Source organism: Ctenopharyngodon idella, chromosome 14 (assembly GCF_019924925.1).
Source record: "Ctenopharyngodon idella isolate HZGC_01 chromosome 14, HZGC01, whole genome shotgun sequence".
Lineage (NCBI taxonomy): Eukaryota > Metazoa > Chordata > Actinopteri > Cypriniformes > Xenocyprididae > Ctenopharyngodon > Ctenopharyngodon idella.
Window position 1 is genome coordinate 723,876 of NC_067233.1, and position 20,638 is coordinate 744,513.

Below are 20,638 nucleotides of genomic sequence, written 5' to 3' on the forward strand. Positions count from 1 at the left end.
TCATCTCCCAGTTATCACACTGAGTGGATGTTCAGAGAGGAAGATGAAGAAAAATTCCAATGTAAAACAGCTGTTTTCTATGTGAATATATAGTAAAGTGTAATTTATTCCTGTGATCAAAGCTGAATTTTCAGCATCATTACTCCAGTCTTCAGTCACATGATCCTTCAGAAATCATTCTAATATGATGATTTGATGCTCAAGAAACATTTATGATTATTATCAATGTTGAAAACAGTTCATATTTCTGTGGAAACCGTCATACATTTTATTTTTCAGGATTCTTTGATGAATATAAAGTTTGAATGAACAGCATTTATTTGAAATGGAATCTTTTCTAATATTATAAATGTCTTTACTGTAATTTTTGATCAATTTAATGTATTCTAATGATTTTTTAATGACCTAAAATTCTGAATGATAGTGTATATGTATCATCCAGTATTGTTGGTGTATTAAGAGGAGAATCATTTTTTGGTGATTCCGGTCTTTTGCGCCACATTATTTTTCAACATGGCCCGACACCACAGCTCCTCTCGTAAGAACAGATATAGATGACTAATCTTTTTACAGGGTCCGTTTAATCACACTCTCCTCAGGGAGATGAAAGATGTCGAATGACGAAGATCGTCACACTGAGAACAAATCAATAACAACCTTAATGAAAGCCCAGCCTCAGATGAGTCTGATATTAGAGCAAACAAGAGCTATTTTGGAAATGTTGAGAACATTGAAAACTGTTCAACACTAAATCAACGAACACTGTGCCATGCCTCCTGTTTCTTCACCTCGAGTCTGACTGTATTTTATGTAGAGGATACAACCAGAGGGCCACAAAAAAAGTTCAATATTAGTTATATGAACACAATCTTTATCACAATGCTAAAATAATACTAAAATAAAGATGTACAATCATAGCTGAGGCCTTCAAACACGAGGGACCCTTGAGTCAGAAAGGCTGAGAAACACTTGGAATAAGCTGATCTCTAAATTAAAACAGATCACAATAATTGTAAACATTATCATGTTGACCTCATGGACATTCATCTGCTACTTCAAACACCACCTGCTGAAGACATTCCTGACATGATATGTGTAAATGGGTGCAGAGCTTTTCAGAAAAACAGCACATAGTGCGCCATCTGCTGGTGAACACTGGGGAGACAAGCTTTAAACCACATGGAGTTAGAGTTTGATTTACAAAGCTTTTTATGGCATGTCTGGCCTATTTAATCTGTATTTTTCTTCACTTTAATTTAATTCAGTTGTCAAATTAGCTTTTGGTCATCTGTAACAGGCCCTTTATACAGAACCACTGTCAAAGCCCATCTTCATGTGTGATCAGTTCAGGTAGGGTTTTTTTTTTTTTTTTTTGTGGACCCAATCACCTGATCCATAAATGACATGTGACTAGTCAATAATGTCACAAGAACACTGATTGGCTGTTGGCACCTCAAGAACACTTCCACAACCAAATAGAAAAAATGTTTCAAGTTCAGACCCAGCTGACAGGAAACATTCTCAGAAGTTTAGCTAACGTTCTGGCAAGGTTCTCTCAAGGTTCTAGTAACGTTAATAAAAGGTTCATTCAAAGTTATCTGGTCTTTAATAATGTAAAAACATCAAGAGTGTTAATTCATGGAACATGTTTTTTGTGAAACGTTTAGAGAACATTCAAAAGTAACGTTTAATAGAAATGTTAGCAAAACATATTTTTGTTAGCTGGGCAGCAATCACTGACACAGACAACCAATACACAAAAATTCCCTTTATTTGGAGTAATACTGATATATTTGAACAGAGCTCCGTGAGAGGAGGATGTGATTCACACAGTGTCCAGCAGAGGCTCCCACAGCCAACTCCGGAAATCTCATGAGGAGTTCAGTTACAACAAACATGTACCTGTCAGACATTCATCTGCAGATATTTCTCCCGTTTAGCCAAAATATCCATGTCATATAAACATTTTCATGGCGTTCCCTTTATGATTATCACTAGCTTTATGATCTGTCTATTTATAGTCCTTATAATTTTTTAAACAAACAACATAAATAGGTCACATTGTTCTATCCCAGCTAACAAAGAACGTTCTCAGAACGTTCTGGCAAGGTTCTCTCAAAGTTATGAACAAACGTTCTTCCAGTAACGTTAAAGTCCCCATGAACTGGAATTTGCAACTGACAGGCATTCCAAGTGAAACAGAATATTAAAAAGGGGGCGGGGTTTAATTCTGACGGTTAGGGGGAGTGGCTAAGAAGATTCAACCCAACTGTCAAACTGACGTCATCAGAGAAGGAACGCCATTCCAGAGCGGAAGAAAATGTACAGATTTTGAGTAAAGATTACCCCGACAAATTGCAAGACTAATAATATGTGCTAACAGAGTACTGGACTTTAATAGAACATTTGTTCAATGTTATCTGGTCTTTAATAATTTTCTCAAAAAGTTGGCACAAAAACATCGTTGATTAAACTTTTTTCCTGACACGTTATAGTTGGACGTTCGTTTAACTTTTGTTAAATGTTGCTACTTGTTTCAGAACGTTCAGAGAACACTCAAGAGTAACGTTCACATAATGTTTGAGGAATGATACAATGGAATGTTTACTTAACGTTCACACAACCAAGAAAAGAGGTTTTTAAAAAAATTGATGTTTTGAACATTCAAGGATTTGTTTTTAGAACTTAATAGGAATGTTAGTAGAACATTCTTAAAACATGTTTTTATTAGTTAGGATGTTATTATAAAAGAAATTTCTGTTTTTCACAGGTGTTTTACCCCTATTTTGAATTACACATCACACTGTTTAAGGGTTAAAGTAAATGTCAGCCTGGCAGAAAATTACCAGTATCTTTTCACAGATTGTTTTCTTACAGTGTATAATATTCTTACACGCATGCGTGTGAACGTGCATGATCGCACTGCAAGATCCAACAATAATATACCTGAGGGAGTTAGTAAGGAGCGCTCATTTCCTGCTGTGATCAGCACAGATAACATCACAGGTCAAGAGTCGACCTCTGCAGGACAGGCCACTGAGGTTAGTAACATATTTCTTTCCACTATACTTTTTTGTTAGGTTTTGTATAGAAAAACTAACAAGTAACAGAAACCAGTTTTAAAGGTCAGAGGTCAGGTTGACATTCCCTTTGCCTGGAGCGCTTATGTTGAGGATCTCTGGGCTGCCTGACGCCGGCAGTGCAGGTAAACATACAGAGGGTTGATGAAGGCCAGGAGACTCAGAACGGTCAGACCGACGTTCACCTGGAAAAATCAATCAGTACAGTTCAGTCAACTCTATTGATCTGAAACAAGAGCTTTTTTAAATGGCAGAAATGCTTTAAAGAGGACCTATTATGCCCTTTATTGTGTTTTTGTGCTCTACTAGAACAGGTTTTCCTGCTTGAATGTTGATTATTTTCCTCATATTCTCCATTGTTGCAGCTCCTCTCTTCCCAGTCTGTCAGTAACGCTCTGTTTACTTCCTGTCTCTATGAAGCCCCTCCTTCTGAAAAGCACAATGTGCTCTGATTGGTCGGCTGGAGCAGTGTGTTGTGATTGGTGTTTGGGAAATGTCCCGCCCCTTACCATAACCGCCAGTTTCAACACACCACTAACTAACTCAACCAGGCCCCGCCCCTTTATTCTGCGTATGAATTATTTAAATGAGGAATATTGTGAAGAAAACTCAAGATGGAGGCGTTTCAGGAGTTCAGAAACACTGACACTGATATAGAGAAGAACTCCTGCCTTTTTCATGCTCAAACAGCAACATCGCACACTGAAGACAGATGAAGATGGAGAAAAGAAGAATAGAGTCTGTTTAAATATACAGTTCTTGTGTTTCCATCTGTTTGACCTGATGAAACTTGAACAGTTTCAAAATCTCAAATATGCAGAATCTATATCTGCCAAACAGATGCTGACTGAAGATTTTCAAAAGATCAACAGCTCAAGAGTCAAGAGGCATTCATCTGTCATTTACACAATTAACAATGAGGAAAACTGGGCATTGAATTGCTTGTAACCAGGAATCTGTATCTTATTTAGAAGCTGACTCCCACCTCTTCCTTCCTAAGAAATGTTTGGCTGACGTGATTAGCTAATGTGGGAACAAAACGTTTCAAGGGAAGCATTAAGGTTTGAAAGTGTCTTCTGTGCTTCATACAATACTATTAATAGATCTCCTTTGCCTGTGAAATGGGTCTGGACATCAACGCTCGTCTGGGACAACCCTAACCTTAACCCTCACCCGACCGGACAAGTAGCCTGATTAAAACGTCAATAACAAAAAAAATAACTAGGGAATCACCAAAACACAAGAATGACTGATTTTATTACATGTAGTGTAAGTGGCGATTGATAGTGAATAATAATATATAATGTATAATGTACTGACGGTAACAAGGTGGCGCTGTTGAGGCTCGCACTCTCGAGGAGGAATCGAATCAAATGAGTGCAGCACGCACAAACAAACTCGGTAAACATACTGCGGTAAAATTAAAAATGTGCAGTTTTTATATATGATACAGTTGAGCAACATCATACGACTTCCTGAATACCATCGCAATTGAAAACGTGACACTGATTTCATACGAAAGTTCAATAAACAAGTAGTTAATATTAGATTTTAGATGCAATGTTGACTGTTTTTGTTCCATTTCAGCAGCGAAAATAGTTCCAAAGATCGCAGGAGAACCATAGCGTAATCTCACAGAAACACTCAACCACGTGTTATTACTGAATGATTCAGCGTTTTGAACGAACTGGTTGAGTCAAAGATTCAATGACCCATTCATAAACAATTGCATCATTCTTGAATGAATCAGCCATTTGAATGAATTGTTTGAATGAATGACTCAATGACTCACTCATTAAGACGGTCACTTGCTGCCACCTACTGGCAGTTTAGTTTCATGTTTATCATTTTTCCCCCACCATTTCATATTTGTATTTTCAAAAAATGTTTAAAACAATCTCATTATTTAATGCAGTTGGTATTTTTCAATGTAAATGATTTAATCTGATTGGTAACAGCCCTTTAGTTCCCACTGGTATTTACGACTTTGTGGAGGTGTTCATGTGCGTTCAACTCGTAAATATGATCTTTTCGACATGACTTTAATGCACCATTATTGTTGTAATTGAATTTATTGATCAAATTTAAGAATTTAAAATGAAAGATGAAGTACATTTAATACGATTAGGAAAAAATCTCTGTCAGGGTAAATATGCAGATTTAAATGTCAGCTGATGAGAATATTGCTTCAGAATAAATGATATTTTCCTGTTTTTTTCCAGACAAGCAACTTTTTTACTTGGACAAGCGCACAACAAGGCTTAATGTCGAGCCCTGCGTGAGATGATGTGAACATCTGTGGGTGAGACGCACTGAAAAACAGAAGCTTACGTAAAGAGGGTCTCCATCCAGCGGTCCTTTAATGAGGGCGAAGCAGGGATACTGGAGCAGCGAGATCACGGCTGACAGAGCCATCACCGTTCCAAACAGCTTTCCAAAATGCTCCGACGGAAACCTGCAAAACATTCATGTACACAAACTGCCAATACCAACTCTCTGTTCTTTTACTTATGGATGCACAGAAGTGTGCTTAATTACACAGAATGTGCACTTGTAGTGTACTTCAAATCTGAAAAGTATATTTTAAAAAAACTGAATGTGCAGATGATATGACATTAATGAAATAAAAGGCAGAGAGCACACTTTTATGACCTCTGAACACACTTAAGTACATTTTTAAAAAAGTGCACTTTGTAATAACGTCAAATTAAAAGTTTTACCTTAAAGTACATTTAATAACCTTTTGTCAAAAAATTGCATTTAATTGCATTAAATTGCACATAATATAAATTACTATAATACATTTTTCATATATAATTAATTGTAAATAATATGCAATTAAGTTTCTGAAAACATTACCTTCAGTTCACACTTAAGTATATTATTTTAAAGTATATTATTTCTGTAATAAGTGCTCTTTTATAAAAGTGTACTTCTTTTTCACAAGGGTAATATACATCTGAAATGATCTGTTGTGATTTACTCACCCTCAATCCAATTCCAAACCTGTATGATCCAAGTTTTTCCTTTTGTCATACAGGTCTGGAACACCATGAGGGTGATTAAATGTTTTTCATGTTTATCTGAACTGTCCTGCGGTGACTCACGCCACGCTGATGAAGGCCGCGTTTCCTCCGTAGAGGAATGATCTGTTGAGCACTTGTAGGATGAATGTGAGGTACTGCAGGGGAAGGATGGGGGTGGCGGCACACACTGAGAACAGCACACACTGCAGCGCCGTCAGCGACAGAGACAATATCGCTGCCTTCAGGTCTGCTTCTCGCTCACTTTGACCTGTACAGCAGAGAAAGGGAAGAGAACAGGCTGTGGTTTGAGGGTCGTGTTCACAAGATGAGATGTTAAAGAGAAGCAGAGTCAGTGAAAGTTGAGTTTGACTATATTTCTGTCATGGTAATTTGAAATGTTGTAAAAAGCGGAGATGATGGTGTTTTTATTCATCCGCACAGTCATGCAGAGCCCAAACCAAAACAATGTTCTTCTGCAAAGTGCATGCATGTTTTGTTTTTTGTTCATGTTTATTTTTGGGTATCCCTTAAACGTGTCCTGCTGACAGCAGAAGTTTGTTTCAGAACTTTAATTTAATAAGTGGTCTTTTTAGACAAGAGAGTGCGTTTCATAAAATAACATGTTTTCACATGTACACTGAATACTGAGAAAGAAAATGAGGAAATGTGTGTTGACCTGGTTCCCGCTGCTTTCTCTTGTGGCGGTCCATGATGAGGCCGTTCCAGGGCGCGCACAGGATCCCACACAGCTGGGTGAACGCAAACGCATTTGTATATCTACTGACTGTAAGCAAAAACAAGAAGACTGTTGACAGAGTTCAAGCTCACGACGCACACATGATGCAGCCTGTTGGCACGTCTATATCTACACATACTGCTGAAACGCAGCGATTCACCTGCACATAAATAGCTGGACATGAGGATAAAACAGTATGTGTGTGTATACCGAGGCCTGGGTCTCCAGCGGACAGATGATTCAGCATCGGGTTTAAGGTCCCGATGAACAGGTAGTGTCTCAGCTGCATCACAGAAAGCCACAGCAGATGCCAGAAGAAGAACCAGGACAGGAGACAGCTCTTGAAACTACGCTCTGACAAAAACACAAACGTTCATAGTGTTAACACACTTCACATGATATACTTCACAATCAAGCCTGAGAAGTATTAGGGGAAGGAACACATCATCAGAACAGCAGAGAAGATAATAATGTGTCCAGCTGAGGATCTGAACGGCACAGAAACTGGTTCTACTAGTAAACACTGTTCATGACAACAACAACAAAATAAGTAGAAACGGGGAATCCGCACACCAAACAGATGCAAAGTTCAAGGTCCTAATTTTACTGAAGATTTACATAAATAACAGAATATCAAAATGCACTAACAGAAATGTGACTGAACAAACAGAACAAAAGCAAATGTTTCAGTCCATCTTGGACTATCTTCAGTGCTGAAGATTTTGACAATGATTAACAGCATTGAAATGATCAAGGCACAACAAAGAGACATCAGATGACTCATTATGTCAACTTAACTCATTTGTTTCCATTTCTCCTCGAGAGCGCGAGCCTCAACAGCGCCACCTTGTTACTGTCAGTACATTATACATTATATAGCCTATTATTATCCACTATCAGTCGCTACTTACACTGGATGAAATAAAATCAGAATCATTCTTGCGTTTTGGCGATTCCCTAGTTATTTTTTTATTTTATTTTATTTGTTATTGACGTTTTAAATCAGGCTACTTGTCCGGTTGGGCAAGTGAAAGAAAAATGTAAAAAAATCCAGTGAAGTAAATGAAAACCAGTTTTTTGACTCCCGTACGGGACATGTCCAGACCGCAGGAGGTACTGTGGCCGGAAACAGCTCAAAAGCTGCTTCCGTTCCAGACACTGCTTCTTTCTGAAAATGATCTAATCTGAACTTATTAAACATAACATGTGGTGTAATTATGTCCCAAACAATAGCCCATACTAATGTTAGAGTGGTTTTGTCCTTGTGTCTTGTTTCTCCCCTGTTGTGTTGTGTGTCTGTGTGTGTCTGTGTGTGTTTGTGTGTGTCTGTGTGTGTCTGTGTGTGTTTGTGTGTGTTTGTGTGTGTCTGTGTGTGTTTGTGTCCTGTTCTGCCTGATTCTCCAGTGACTGCTGCTAAATCTCCTGTCTAGACCTCAGTTGTGGGACTGTTTGTGGACTGTTCAGCACGCTGTTCCCTTTATTGTAAATAAATCATCTCTGCGCTTGGGTCCTATTATTTCTAGTGAATCCTGACACAATTATATACAAAATCTTAATAGTGTTTTGGGCTTTTGAGATTCACATTGTAGAGTCTTTGGGCCGATCTAAGCTCATGGTCTAAAGCACACGGCGCAGGTGCACTTAGGGCGTGTCTGAATCCACTTTTGCTAGTTTAACGACGGTTAAGCGCGCCTGGTCTAAAAGGGTGTTACCTATTCTCTTAATGAGTAATGGGTGTGTTTTGTTTTGTAATGTGCAATAAACCAACCAGAGTCTCATCTCATCAGAGTCTCAGGCGCAGTCGTTTTCAGTTCCTCAAAATAGCAACATGCCAACAATGCACTTGAACACACCACATTTTCAGACCAGCACACCCATGGGCGAACAGATGGACGCAAATGCATTTGCTATTTAAACAACATGACGCAGGACGTGAAAATGATGACTGTGTCGGGCTGAAACTAGCAAAAAACACCTGAATCGCGCAGCATTGTGCCAGGTGTGTGACAGGACCCTTTGAGTGTTCAGTGTGATGTGTGTGTGGTGATTGTGTGGTGCTTCAGTGCGTGACCCCGTATCGCTGCTTGCAGCTATATTTATAACATGTAATCATATATATCGCTACTATACCAATCTTCTTGAATGAATACCAAAATCTGCTTTTAACATTAAAATGTACTGATAACCACCATGATAATACAGATGGTAAAACAAAACAAAAAAAAAAAAACACATGATGAACCAGAGTTCATCATTAGTGGCCTGTCCAGAAACAAAATTAATTACATAAAATATAATCATTCATATATGATGTGTCCCACAGGCACTTCTGGGAACATCTTTTTACTATTTTCACCATAAATCACTTTGACTGTAACAATTACAGACATTTTTAATTATGTTACATTGTAGTTTTTATGTACATTGATTTGTGCTAATATTGGCTGGGTTATTTCTGTGGTGATCTTTATAGCAGAAATGACACATGTACTACAAAACCAGCTGAGTGTAGTGCTGAACACTTGCCTACCTGTTATGACTGTGTTTTGGCCTGGGACAGAAGTCTCTTTAAATGGCCTTTCCTCCTCAGACTCAGAAGTCTGGATGTTCTTATTTTCAGTCTTTGCAACGTCATAATCCCGAGTTACTCCACAGTTCACCCTATTGATGTAAACAAGAAACAGTCACAGGCAAAGCATTGTGGGAGGAAACATACACTGTATAGACAACATAAAGTAATCTGTGCAGAACAAGTACTAGTATTCTGAGAAAAACCCCAACAAAACTGAGTAGATAATCTGAAACATCGGAGACATCTGGAGCTTGATGTTTTCCTGCAGGCGAAGCTCTTGTGTTATTTACAGCTAATATAAAGATATAAAAGTGGAGCAGTTTGACATGTAGCTGCAGTTGTGGATTTGAGCCTCTCAGCATGTGTCTGAAGGTGTTGTTTACCCGTAGCTGTAGTTCTCCGGCAGCGGATACGGGATGTGAGTACGAGGCATCAGCACAAACGTGCGGAACAGATGAATGACACTGCAGCAGGCCAGGAAGAGGAAAGACACTCGCAGAGACACGCCATCCTCAAACAGCAGCTGAAAGACAGACATATGACCTTTCTAACAATCACCAGCAGTCTCATCTTTACATTATCATTTGATGTAAGGGGTTTTGTTTGCCTCGTACCTTGATGACGAGGAAAACCGCAGAGGAAGAGTCGAAGGCTCCATTATACAGAGTGATTATGGTGGAGCGGTGAGCGCCGAAGAGATTCCCCACCTGGAGACAGATCCAACAATACACATTATGTGTGTTTATAGTTTATTTTAAACATATAATGGAAAATATGAAACAGACACTTAATATTCAGTGATATTCTTGATTTGAACGCACTTACACAAAACAAAAGAAAACCTTAATGATAAAGACATGATCTTTTAAAAGCTGTTTTACAGCAGAATTTTAATTTGTCTCATATTTGATAAACTTTGCATTATTGATTCTTCTTGATTATTTTCCTGTTTATGACTGAAGCAGGACCGTAACCACCATAGACACTGAGTCTTCCCCAGTACTTGGAAATGGCCTATGACTTCTTTTACCATTCTTATTTCTTCTTTATTCCCTTAAATCCATTTTAATCCTTTAATTATTTAATTTCTTTAACCATGCCATTCTGGTTACGGCATGGTTACAGCCTTGCTGTAAAGTGGCTTTGAAGCGATCTATAGAAATAAAGCTGACTTGACTGTTTCTTGCCCTTTTGAAATAAAAGAGATGGATGTGCTCTAGATGGACGGACTCCAACATCCACAACACCAAAGTCCTTCCCCAATCCCCCGGCTTTGCAAAGAGATTGTACTGTATTAAACAAACCAGCAACCTCCAGACCTGACAGTCATTCCACATAAGACACGGTTAACAAATCACATGAACCGACGCAGCTCACACATTTGATATTAGCCATCAGAAGGGGCTCTGAAATGTCCAGTACCTGAATGTTGGTGACCAGGAACAGAATTCCTCCCACAGCGATGAAGGACAGAGCCGGGAAGAGCAGGATGGAGCTCGCTGAGGGAGGGAAAAGTGCTTAAACAAACACACTCAACTCCATCAATATACTAAAGGTCGAGTAAATATAAAAACACTGTTTACCTGGAGTGGAAAAGGCTATTAACAACATTCCTGCAGTGTAAACCGATCTGTAAAGCAAAGAGAATATGAGAGTGTGTCAGACAGATGTTTTCTCTGCTCTGTCTGTGTGTAAACATGTGGATCGTGTTATTACAGGCTGAGATAGGAAGTGACTACAAAAATATTTGGACACTTCAGACACACATATACAAGTGATAAGCTTGGGGTCAGTTCTGTTTTTTCAAGACACTAAAGCCTAGTTTCACAGACAGGGCTTAAGGACTAAGTAGCTCTTTAAGTATCTTTTATAAACGTGCCTTAGAAAAAACAAATTGACAAAACACTGGCTCTGACATCTTTTAAGATATGCTGCTTTCAGTTAAAACTCAAACATGCATTTTAGACTGGGATTAGACTAAACCGGGGATAAATGTTTTATTTAGCAAGGATAAAAGTATCCAATAAATTGATCAAAATGACAGTGAAGACTTTTACAATTCTATTTTAAATAAATGTTGTTCTATTCATGAAAGAATCCTGAAAAATAAAATGTATGACAGTTTCCACAAAAATATGAACTGTTTTCAACATTGATAATAATCATAAATGTTTCTTGATCATCAAATCATCATGTTAGAATGATTTCTGAAGGATCATGTTACACTGAAGACTGGAGTAATGATGCTGAAAATTCAGCTTTGATCACAGGAATAAATTACACTTTACTATATATTCACATAGAAAACAGCTGATTTACACTGGAATAATATTTCACAATTTTTACTGGATTTTTGATCAAAGAAATGCAGCCTTGGAGAGCAGAAGAGACAAAAACATTAATTATATATATAAACTATATATATATATACACACACACACACACACACACACACACACATTACCGATTAGATTTTTTTAATGTTTTTAAAAGAAGTCTCTTCTGAATTTATTTGATCTAAAATACAATATTTTTTCAATTTAAAATAACTGTTGTCTATTTGAATATATTTTAAAATGCAATTTATTTCTGTGCTGGCATTACTCCAGTCTTCAGTGTCACATGATCCTTCAGAAATCATTCTAATATCATGATTTGCTGCTCAAGAAACATTTATGATTATTATCAATGTTGAAAATAGTTGTGTACAAATTTTTTTCCAGGATTATCTGATGAATAGAAAGTTTAAAAGAGCAGCATTTATCTGAAATCTAAAACTTTCGTATCATTATCACTACCGTTCAAAAGTTTGGGGGCAGTAAGAGGGGTTTTTTTTTGGAAAGAAATTAATACTTTTATTCATCAAGGACACATTAAATTGATCAAAAGTATTCATCAAATAATCCTGAAAAAATATTGTACACAAGTGTTTTCAACATTGATAATAATCATAAATGCTTCTTGAGCAGCAAATGTTTTTATATTCCGTTATCTAACGCAGTGACGTTCAGGTGTGACTGGACTCGTGTCCACATTGGTTTACTGGTCACTATATTTCATCAGTTCGTTCATCTCTTTGAAGACTGAAAGCATCCACATTTCTCAATGCGCCACAGATCCCTTGTGTCCTGCCAAATCCCCCTCCTCGCTTCATCTCTCTCTCCTCACACTCTCTCTCTTATTCACTTCTCTCTTAATTGCTTTGGAGGCCTAAACAAGCAGATAGTGGGAAAACATACGGATACACTCACATTCCCAGCAGCCTAGCAACGGTGGTCCCGAAGTGGTCAAACAGGAAGCCGTTTGGCAGCGTGAGGAAGTTGTTCATGAAGGATGCGATGGTGAAGATGAGGGAGAACTGCTCATCCTGTCTACTGCAATCTAGCACACAACGCCAGAGTTAACCGCACTGCACACACACGTCACACACACACACACAAGTGTATTTACAACTGACCTTCAACAGCGGTTCCGTTGATGGTGGCGTTTACACACAGACTGCTGAAGTAGCCTTCGGTCTTCAGCACAAACACCAGCGTTGCCCAGCCGAAAACGGCCCCTGCGAACCCCAGACACTCCAGCAACCCTGAGATCAAAGTAAGCCAGGACCGAACCCTCGGCCCACCACCCTTGCAGTCCAACATCTCGCCTGCTTCTCTGCTCTTTCAAACAGCCTTGGAGCTTCGCCAGTGTCCTTGAAAACAAACACAAAAGAAATCAATCCAAACAGTAAAAATGTTGCATGCACAATAACAGGAGACATGAATGCACTTTGTTCAGTTCAACTCACCGCACACACAGACACACACACACACACACTTCTCCCTCCCTCACTCACTCTCTGGCTCTTTATATGGACCTCTGAGTCGCTTTTCCCTCCCATCTGTACAAATCCCTCCTCTCTCAGAGGCAGAAAGCTAGTGTTTGTGAGCGTTCAGTGACAGAAGTGCCTGTTGACTTCTACATTGAACATTTCTGATGTGACCAGATGAGCCCTATTGCACGTCCAGCCAGTACTGTGAATAAATATAATTCTAAAACATGTTTTTGTGGAATCTGTGTGCTGCTGAATGACCTTTACAGTTGAACTGAAGGAATGAACTACTGATACTGAAATATCTGTATGTACTTCTGTCTTGGACTCCTCAAGCTTACATTCCACATCATGAGGCGGGCTTTGAGCAAAAATGCCACAAATCAAGACTGAATGCTTGAAATGTTAGGACTGATAAATGCACTGATCCACACCTCAATGCAAGCTGGTCTCTGGTCATTCAGCACAACGGATCGTGACTGCGATACCTTATGACTTCTTGGTGTTTCCCTTAGAACTTAGATGTGTGATTGGCACAGGACACAATATTTCTGAGGCTTCCCCTACAGTCTGTGGCATTCAGTGATGCAACAGTGTTCAAAATAAAATAACTCTTAAACGCACTTTCACAGTCATGATCACAAGACCACCACAGATTCCCTCTTCAGTGTGACCGTCGACGTCAACCTCCTCAGAAGTGCCTGACCCCACACCAATCACAACAGAGAGCTCGACGGATCAACTCCTTCTCAGAAATGTATTTTTTGTAGTGTTGGTTTCAAATGGTTTTGAAAAATGTCATGTGGTCATCAAATAGGAAGTAACTATATACGCACACCGATCAGGCATAACATTATGACCACCTTTCTAATATTGTGTTGCTGCCTAAAACAGCCCTGACCCGTCGAGGCATGGACTCCTCTAGACCCCTGAAGGTGTGCTGTGGTATCTGTAGATGTTAGCAGCAGATTCTTTAAGTCCTGTAAGTTGTGAGGTGGAGCCTCCATGGATCAGACTTGTTTGTTCAGCACATCCCACAGATACTCGATTGGATTGAGATCTGGAGAATTTGGAGGCCGAGTCAACACCTCAAACTTGTTGTGCTCCTCAAACCATTCCTGAACCATTTTTACATCACGTGGATGGCACCCGATGAGAACGTGATTCATCAGACCAGGCCACCTTCTTCCATTGCTCCGTGGTCCAGTTCTGATGCACACGTGTCCACTGTTGGAGCTTTCGGCGGTGAACAGGGGTCAGCAAGAGCACCCTGACTGGTCTGCAGCTATGCAGCCCCATACGTGTGTATTCTGACACCTTTCTATCAGGACCAGCATTAACTTATTGAGCAATTTGAGCTACAGTAGCTCGTCTGTTGGATCGGACCATGACCCTGTCGCCGGTTCACCACTGTTCCTTCCTTGGAGCACTTTTGATAGACACTGACCACTGCAGACCGGGAACACCCCACAAGAGCTGCAGTTTTGGAGATGCTCTGACCCAGTCTTCTAGCCATCACAGTTTGGCCCTTGTCAAACTCGCTCAAATCCTTACGCTTGCCCATTTTTCCTGCTTCTAACACATCAACTTTGAGGACAAAATGTTCACTTGCTGCCTAATATATCCACCCACTAACAGGTGCCGTGATGAAGAGATGATCAGTGTTATTCACTTCATCTGTCAGTGGTTTCCATATATTTTCCATATACCTTAATCAGAATATCATAAATTCATATTTCATAAATGTCATTACATTTTGAGGGGTCACAGCACATGACTATTTCAAATTTGAACTATCGTAGGACAATAAGATTGATATTTTCCTCCTGTGGTTCCAAGCAAACACTGACGAGACAGGACAAAGGACAGGGAGAATATATATCAGAGAAAACGAGGGAACTAATGAGATAATTAACGAACACCAGGTGAACAGATGAAACTGACACAGACTGGGAAGCTAGCTCAACTTAGAATGACAGAAACAAACACATAATCCTGACATATATCAGTCACTGTATGTTTAAACTGCATTTTGAGTTTTTTAGTTAATGAATAGATCCAGAAAAAAAAAAAAAACCAGTGCCATTGTCTATTCTTGGCAAAAAGGAACAAGAGAAAAGGGGAAAAAAAATAATTCTCAGTTTCAAATCTCATTTTAGTTTCCAGTAAAGTTCACAGATTTAAAGCATGGATGTTTGTACCGACGTAAATAAATGTATTTTCACAAGTTCACACTTACAAATGATTAGATGTGAATGTAATGAAGAATGTGTATTTGGAGAGCTGTCCAGGGCAGGGAATGTGGCCCGGACCCAGAGAACCCCCTCATATCTCTGATTAGGACAGTATCCAGGCGAGGGTGAGGAGACGGGGCGGTGGAGGGATGCAGAAAAACTGTTGAGGAACATAGGTGAGTCGACTACGTATTTATAGGCCTCCTCTCATGCTGATGGGGTAGATCATTTGAACATGCTCCTCACGAATTTTGTTAATAAAACATCATTTCTATGCAAAACATTAAATATGTATGTTGCCATGTACAACGATCATGTGGTCAGACGTGTCAGCAGTTTTATTTGTCATCTTTTAGAAACATCATAAGATATCTGACTATTACTTCCTCAAAAAGGGCAACCCTCACTTTCCCTAAATCCAGCTTAAAGAGCTGAAACATCTCAGAGTCCAGACGACGAATGTGACCGCGGTGCAGAGCTGTTTTACTGACTCTTCTGTGTCCAGATCTGTTCGATTTATACACTTTTCTGTGCTCAGATACTGTAGCCTTTCATTTCAGCTACTAAAGCTGGATCACAGTTTTGTCTGTTTTCTTTTCTTTCTTTTTTTTGTAGATTTTCTGCTGACTTTTGAAATTACACCACAGAGTTTTCAAACAGAAGTGTGTTTCATTACACTGTGTGTCATCATCTGCAATCCTAAATATACACTTCTGTATTTCTTGTGAAGGAAAATCTGTCAACTGTGACACAGAGACGGATCCCGTAACACATCTAGTGCTTAAATCCATTGTATCCTTTTTACTGTTATTTCACCCTGACTTCATATATTTATTTGCTTATTTATTTCATGTACCGTTTCAGTTCATTATATTGTAAATGTTGGCAGTCATGACCAATAAAGCTTTGATTCTAACTTACGATCACGGTCAAAATCACTATAAGTGCCGCTGGTGTCCTCATCAGAATCACTCAGTCATGAACATAATGCAAAATAATTAAATTCTGAGGTTTAATAATGATAAATGACCAAAAATTTACACACATATAAGTACACTGATAAGTTCCTTGAAATGTGTTTTTATCATTTTATACCATTTTCTTTGATTGGATGTATGTGATTTTGGCATGTCCCACACACTGATCAGCTAACTTCAGTGAGTGTAAAAAGTGGTTAAATTACACAAAATTACAAAAAATCATTTTTAAATATTCTTACTGTCCTCACAATTTGTTCATTTAATATTCTATTTTCACAATAATATTAAATATTTTGTACATGTCCCTGAAATTGCTGTCCACCCTGTCATTATGTGGTAACTGCCCCTTTAAGGCAAACTAACAGGTTGAAATGATTAATGCATTTAACACAGCCCGCCCCGGCCCAGACCTGTACGCCATTTTAATGCATTTACCGCAGCCGGCCCCGGCCTGTAAGCCGTCTCACACTGCACACAGTCGCTCTCTGACGAACATCACAAGGCAGCGACTCACTGCGTGATGTAACCCGTTAGGATGCCGTTAAGAAACCCGCTGACGTACTCAGTGAATTCCCCTCCCCGTTTGTGCTCTCTTCAATGGAGGTTAAAACATCTGCTGCAATTCACCAAGAATACACTTATATTTCCTCATCTTCATCATATTGTGTTTGTAGTTGGATGTTGTCAAGCTTAAAATATCCACCCTGCCATAGTGAAATATTAATATAAAAACTTCAGAAATTCAAAATATATATTTTAAATAGTATACAGTCAGCTTCAACAATGAATCACTTTTCTAACCGAAGGTACACCATGTGTTCATTAAATGCTAAATTTAGCCAAAAGTGTCCACCCTGTCACTGTCCACCCTGTCACTGTCCACCCTGTCACTGTCCACCCTGTCACCTAGCCTTTCATAACAGGGAGGACATGTGCATAGTTTTTGCCACATTCTGATAATGTTTTCACTAGGGCTGTCGATTTAATGTGTTAATTTGGTGCGAATAATTATGGAAAAAATAACAGGTTGAAATTATTAACGTATTTAACGCACCCCGCCCCGGCCCAGACAGACCTGTACGCCATCTTACATTGCACGCAGTGGCTTAGTGATGAACATGATGCAAACAACGACTCACTGTGTGATGCAGATGTGGATTACACACGGACCAGATGTGGGCCGGATCAGTTAAAATGCACCTAAAATTCAAGATATGAAGGCAAAAAATGTCCCGTATGGATTTTTGTCTTATATTTATATCAAATGATATAGTCATCAACAAATATGTGGAAGGGCACAGTGTGAAAGTCAAGTGTTTGCACCGCAATGGCACAAACAGGTTGTTTTGGTCAGGTTCTGGAGGACATCAGCTGGTACCATGACTGGCAGAAACTCAGAACCACAAGCTCTGAACAGGCGCTCTCTACAGACTGATCCATGTTTGAATGCATGTGGAAGAGGAATGACGGTGATGTAGAAAACATATCTATATTTGGTTAAGGGTTTCTTGTTGTTCCTGTTGTTTCTCTGATGTTCCTGATCTCTTCACCCATTAAAGCCTTTGTCCACCCTGTCATCTTGTTGTCCATCTTGTCATCTTTTATGAAAATAAACAAATTATTTTAACAAGTTAGCAAAACCTTCTATGTGATTTCTTTATAAAAGCCAGTTAGTATTGTTTGAAAGTTTGGCCAGATATATTTGTTGTTAGATGTTATTTAGAAAAGAAAGTGCAACTATCACATATTTTATAGGGAAACAAACATTTTGCAGTAATTTCATTATTATCAAAAGGTTTTTTCCTATTAACTCAAATGTATTGTTGAGACAGGGACTAAATATCTTTAGATATTTTACAATCATTATGCAATGAAAATGTGTTTTTTGACCATGACAGGACATATTGCATTTCCAACATGCATTTCTAACAGCCTAATGTCTCCTTAATACTACAAATATGAAGTTAAATGGAAACTTTCAGCTTTTTATTCTGGAAACTGTGAAGTCTCAAAGGCACTTCATGGTGATTTTGACCCAGCACATGGATATCATGATAGCAGAAACAGAATAATTCATGCTGGCTAGCCTACATATGTTTATACATATAACTACATAAATGATAATACCTTTCTGTTTTGTTCGCTGTTTTTATATTACCAGCTGGTATAACAGCAGTCAACAGGATACTAACACAGAAATGCAATGAAATGAATCAATATCCACTGCTAACTGCTATCGGTACAGTTTCTGTCAACCCAACACATGTTCGCTGTCTACAGACACTGAGTGTTTCTCGAGGTGCAGTATCATCATCTGATCATCTTCAGGTGTGTCCTGTGTGTGTTTGTGAAAGAGAATGAATGAAGGACTCACCGGTCATGAGTGAATCCTGACAGAGATGCTGCTGGAAAACACACACAGTCGAGGCTTTAGCACATCAACAGATTCATTTCTCTAAGAAAACACGATCAGAATAAAACAGATGACTCTGGTCTCAGATAACCCGGTTTACTCTCGTTTAATCACATGACACAGCCCGATAACACTAGCGCCTTTCAACACCATCACTTTGATTGTAAAATGATTGAGCTTGGCGTGTCAGTCTGCTCAAGTTTTGAATAATACACAAAACTGAATTATAGTTTCATTTTGAATAAATATATGTGACTGAATCGCAGTTATAATCCAAATAAATGTCGGTTCTTTTTGGATAGTTTATGTTGACAAACCGATTGTTTATATGTTGAATTACAACTTCCAGTCTCGAGATTAGACTATTAAAATGAACGGTTCTTAATATTCTTCTTCTTCTAATTATTATTATTATTATTATTATTATTATTATTATTATTATTACTATTATTGTTATTATTATTATTACTATTATTGTTATCATTATATGTAAATTATTGTGTCGATTGCAGAGTAATGTATTTGGCGCCCTCTCTTGTCCTTTAGTGAAAGTGCATCAGTTCTCATAATAAACTGTTATTTCTCTCTTTTATTCATTTCATTTTTTCATCGTGTCATCTATTCACTGTGAGCTGATATTGATGATTGTGTTTTACTGACAAACAATAAACTCCAAACATGACAGACAGCTGCACAAAAACAAACACAGTATCTGATGGTAATACCATACATTATATTCCTCACATCTTGATAACACTAAAACATTAAAATAATAATAATAATAATAATAAAAATAAGCTATGCTATTGCTCAGATAACAAAAATATGTTCTAAGAACGTTTTGCTAATGTTTCCATTAAGTTATAAAACATTATTTCTGAATGTTCAAAATGTCCAGTTTTTAAAATTGTCTAAAAATGTTTTTTCTTGGTTGTGTGAACGTTAAGAGAATGTTCCATTTTATCATTCTTCAAACATTGTGGGAACGTTACTTTTGAATGTTCTCTGAATGTTCTGGAACAAGCAGCCTATAGAACTAAAACTAAAACATTTCAGAAATGAAACGCTCCGTGAACGATGTATTAATAAGGTTTCTGTTATTCTAATGTTTCAAGAACATTATTAAAGACCAGATAACTTTGAACAAATGTTCTTTTAATGTTACTGGAAGAATAATAGTTTCTGAACCAAAACCATTACATTATTGTTGTCATTATTTTCATTAGCTTCATTATATAGTTGCTTCTTTTACAGTAGAAAAAAACATGGAATCTAATTTACAAGTGTTTTGAAATGAAAGTTTGATCCTGAAACCAAGAACTACTGCTACAAATTAGAGTGACATTTAGACTATATGTATATTAGTATTTTACTATTAGAGTTTTTTATGATTGTTTACACACTAAAATCAAAAATAACACAGTTAGTGAATCCTGACACTCAAGAAGCAAAACCTCAGATCTGCACAACTATAAACACGTTCTCACGTTCGCTCACAATACCTTCTGCTTTGTGCAACTGAACACAAAAGTACTGACACATAATTTTTTCCTCCATTCTCATATTTTTTTCCAGCACAATGTCCTTGTAGATATTAACACCAAACCTTTACCCTTAAATTATAGGTTGACATGTTTATAAACATGTTTATATACTGTATATTTATGAAGTGTCCTGAGTTCAGCGCAGAGGAATGAGAGCAGATCGTCATGGCGGTGAGTGAATGAGAGCAAAGATAGCGGGTTATTTTTAAATCCATCTGCTTTGTGTTGAGGGAAGAGAT

At 38.2% G+C, this 20,638-nt stretch overlaps 1 protein-coding gene across 2 annotated transcripts; it reads right to left on the minus strand.

Annotated features, from left to right (window-relative positions):
* Positions 1 to 1,753: 1,753 nt before the first annotated feature.
* Positions 1,754 to 18,963, minus strand: slc43a3b (solute carrier family 43 member 3b). Of its 2 annotated transcripts, none has more exons than XM_051860424.1 (13): positions 18,817 to 18,963; positions 12,872 to 13,108; positions 12,666 to 12,795; positions 10,998 to 11,044; positions 10,837 to 10,913; positions 10,029 to 10,121; positions 9,798 to 9,937; positions 9,373 to 9,503; positions 7,053 to 7,196; positions 6,783 to 6,890; positions 6,188 to 6,374; positions 5,412 to 5,535; positions 1,754 to 3,265 (listed from the first exon to the last, which is right to left on the minus strand). In XM_051860424.1, exons 2-13 carry the CDS (start codon positions 13,056 to 13,058, stop codon positions 3,164 to 3,166), a joined length of 1,470 nt encoding a protein of 489 aa, XP_051716384.1. In that variant the 5' UTR covers positions 13,059 to 13,108; positions 18,817 to 18,963; the 3' UTR covers positions 1,754 to 3,163. The 2 variants fall into 2 exon arrangements, with proteins under 2 accessions (XP_051716384.1, XP_051716383.1); XM_051860423.1 differs by lacking the exon at positions 18,817 to 18,963 and adding an exon at positions 13,205 to 13,335.
* Between the last annotated feature and the right edge of the window lie 1,675 nt (positions 18,964 to 20,638).

What these genes read in the sequence shown, in the direction of transcription:
- slc43a3b (XM_051860424.1), bottom strand. Translation starts at nt 13,058, where the DNA reads ATGTTGGACTGCAAGGGTGGTGGGCCGAGGGTTCGGTCCTGGCTTACT. An exon ending in GTTGCTAGGCTGCTGGGAAT is followed by an intron (nt 11,045 to 12,665) that starts GTGAGTGTATCC and finishes TTTGCTTTACAG; the next exon opens with ATCGGTTTACACTGCAGGAA. An exon ending in TCCTGGTCACCAACATTCAG is followed by an intron (nt 10,122 to 10,836) that starts GTACTGGACATT and finishes ATCTGTCTCCAG; the next exon opens with GTGGGGAATCTCTTCGGCGC.